This window comes from Echinops telfairi, unplaced genomic scaffold (assembly GCF_000313985.2).
Source record: "Echinops telfairi isolate 266 unplaced genomic scaffold, ASM31398v2 ScPeMD7_7465;HRSCAF=8503, whole genome shotgun sequence".
NCBI classification, from domain to species: domain Eukaryota; kingdom Metazoa; phylum Chordata; class Mammalia; order Afrosoricida; family Tenrecidae; genus Echinops; species Echinops telfairi.
This window is the reverse complement of record NW_022111365.1, coordinates 7,560,858-7,561,918: the sequence shown is the minus strand read 5'-3', so window position 1 is coordinate 7,561,918 and position 1,061 is coordinate 7,560,858. Positions and strand designations below refer to the sequence as shown.

At 41.0% G+C, this 1,061-nt stretch overlaps 1 protein-coding gene across 1 annotated transcript in view; it reads left to right on the top strand.

The window, feature by feature from the left end:
- The window catches only part of PANX3 (pannexin 3), a 10,047-nt gene extending 9,948 nt beyond the window's left edge, over positions 1-99 (top strand). Inside the window, exon 4 of the mRNA XM_004716264.1 lies at positions 3-99. Coding sequence (XP_004716321.1) covers positions 3-99 — 97 coding nt within the window. The remainder of the gene's footprint in view (positions 1-2) is intronic.
- The last annotated feature ends 962 nt before the right edge of the window (positions 100-1,061 follow it).

Sequence of the window (1,061 nt, the reverse complement as noted above, 5' to 3'; positions counted from 1 at the left end):
AGCATTGACACAGTGGTGGATTTCATGGCTTTATTGGCTGGCTTAGAGGCCTCAAAACCTAACCCCCTCACCCATTGTGTATCTGATGAACACTTGTAGCTAAGAAAGCATGGAGCACAAAAACTTCTGGAAAGTAAAAATCTCTCTCTCCTTCTTTACAAGACTCACATACTAACCCACAAAAATGCCCACTTTAGAATAGGGCTTAGAATAAGTTCATTTCTGTTCAGCCCACTGCTGAGAATTTGAATTTCCACCCCAGATACATTGAATTAAAATATACATTTTAAGAAAATACTGAGGTGAGTTTTATATGTCTTTGGATGATCCTGATTCTGTACATCTGGGGTGGATATGCAAATTCACCGTATGGAACTGAACTAGGATGAATCAGTTCAAAGCCCTGCATTAGAATGGCTAATTTGGGGGTCACTTATTCTGTATCATGTTCTCTTAAAGATGAAAGGATATCAAGAAATAAAAATGAATCTTAAAGCTGGAGCTGAAGAATCAAAAAACTAAAAACATCACTCTAGAGTAGCAGTTCTCAACCTGTGGGTCGTGACCCCTTTGGGGGTCGAATGACCCTTTCACAGGGGTTGCCTGATTCATAACAGTAGCAAAATTACAGTTATGTAATAGCAATGAAAATAATTCTATGGTTGGGGGTCACCACCACATGAGCACGTGTATTAAAGGGTCGTGGCATTAGGAAGGTTGAGAACCACTGCTCCAGAGATACTAAATCCTAAAAAGCCCATTACCATCGCATTGATACCGACTTACAGTAGTCCTACATCGGGTGTATGAAGCTTTATAAATCCTTATGAGAACAGATAATCTCCTCTTCCTTCCTTGGAGCAGCAAGTAGACTTGACTGCCAACCTAACAGTGCCACGGGGTTCCTTAGACAATGAATAAGGTTAGTTTAAATATAAATAAGGCCTTAGACATTCTACAAAGTGTATGACTGGATCAATACCAGGCCGGCTTCTAGCAGCAAGTGACCTTGAATCCCCCCCACCCATGCAGAGCTGACCAGAGCTAGCTGAAACAACTAG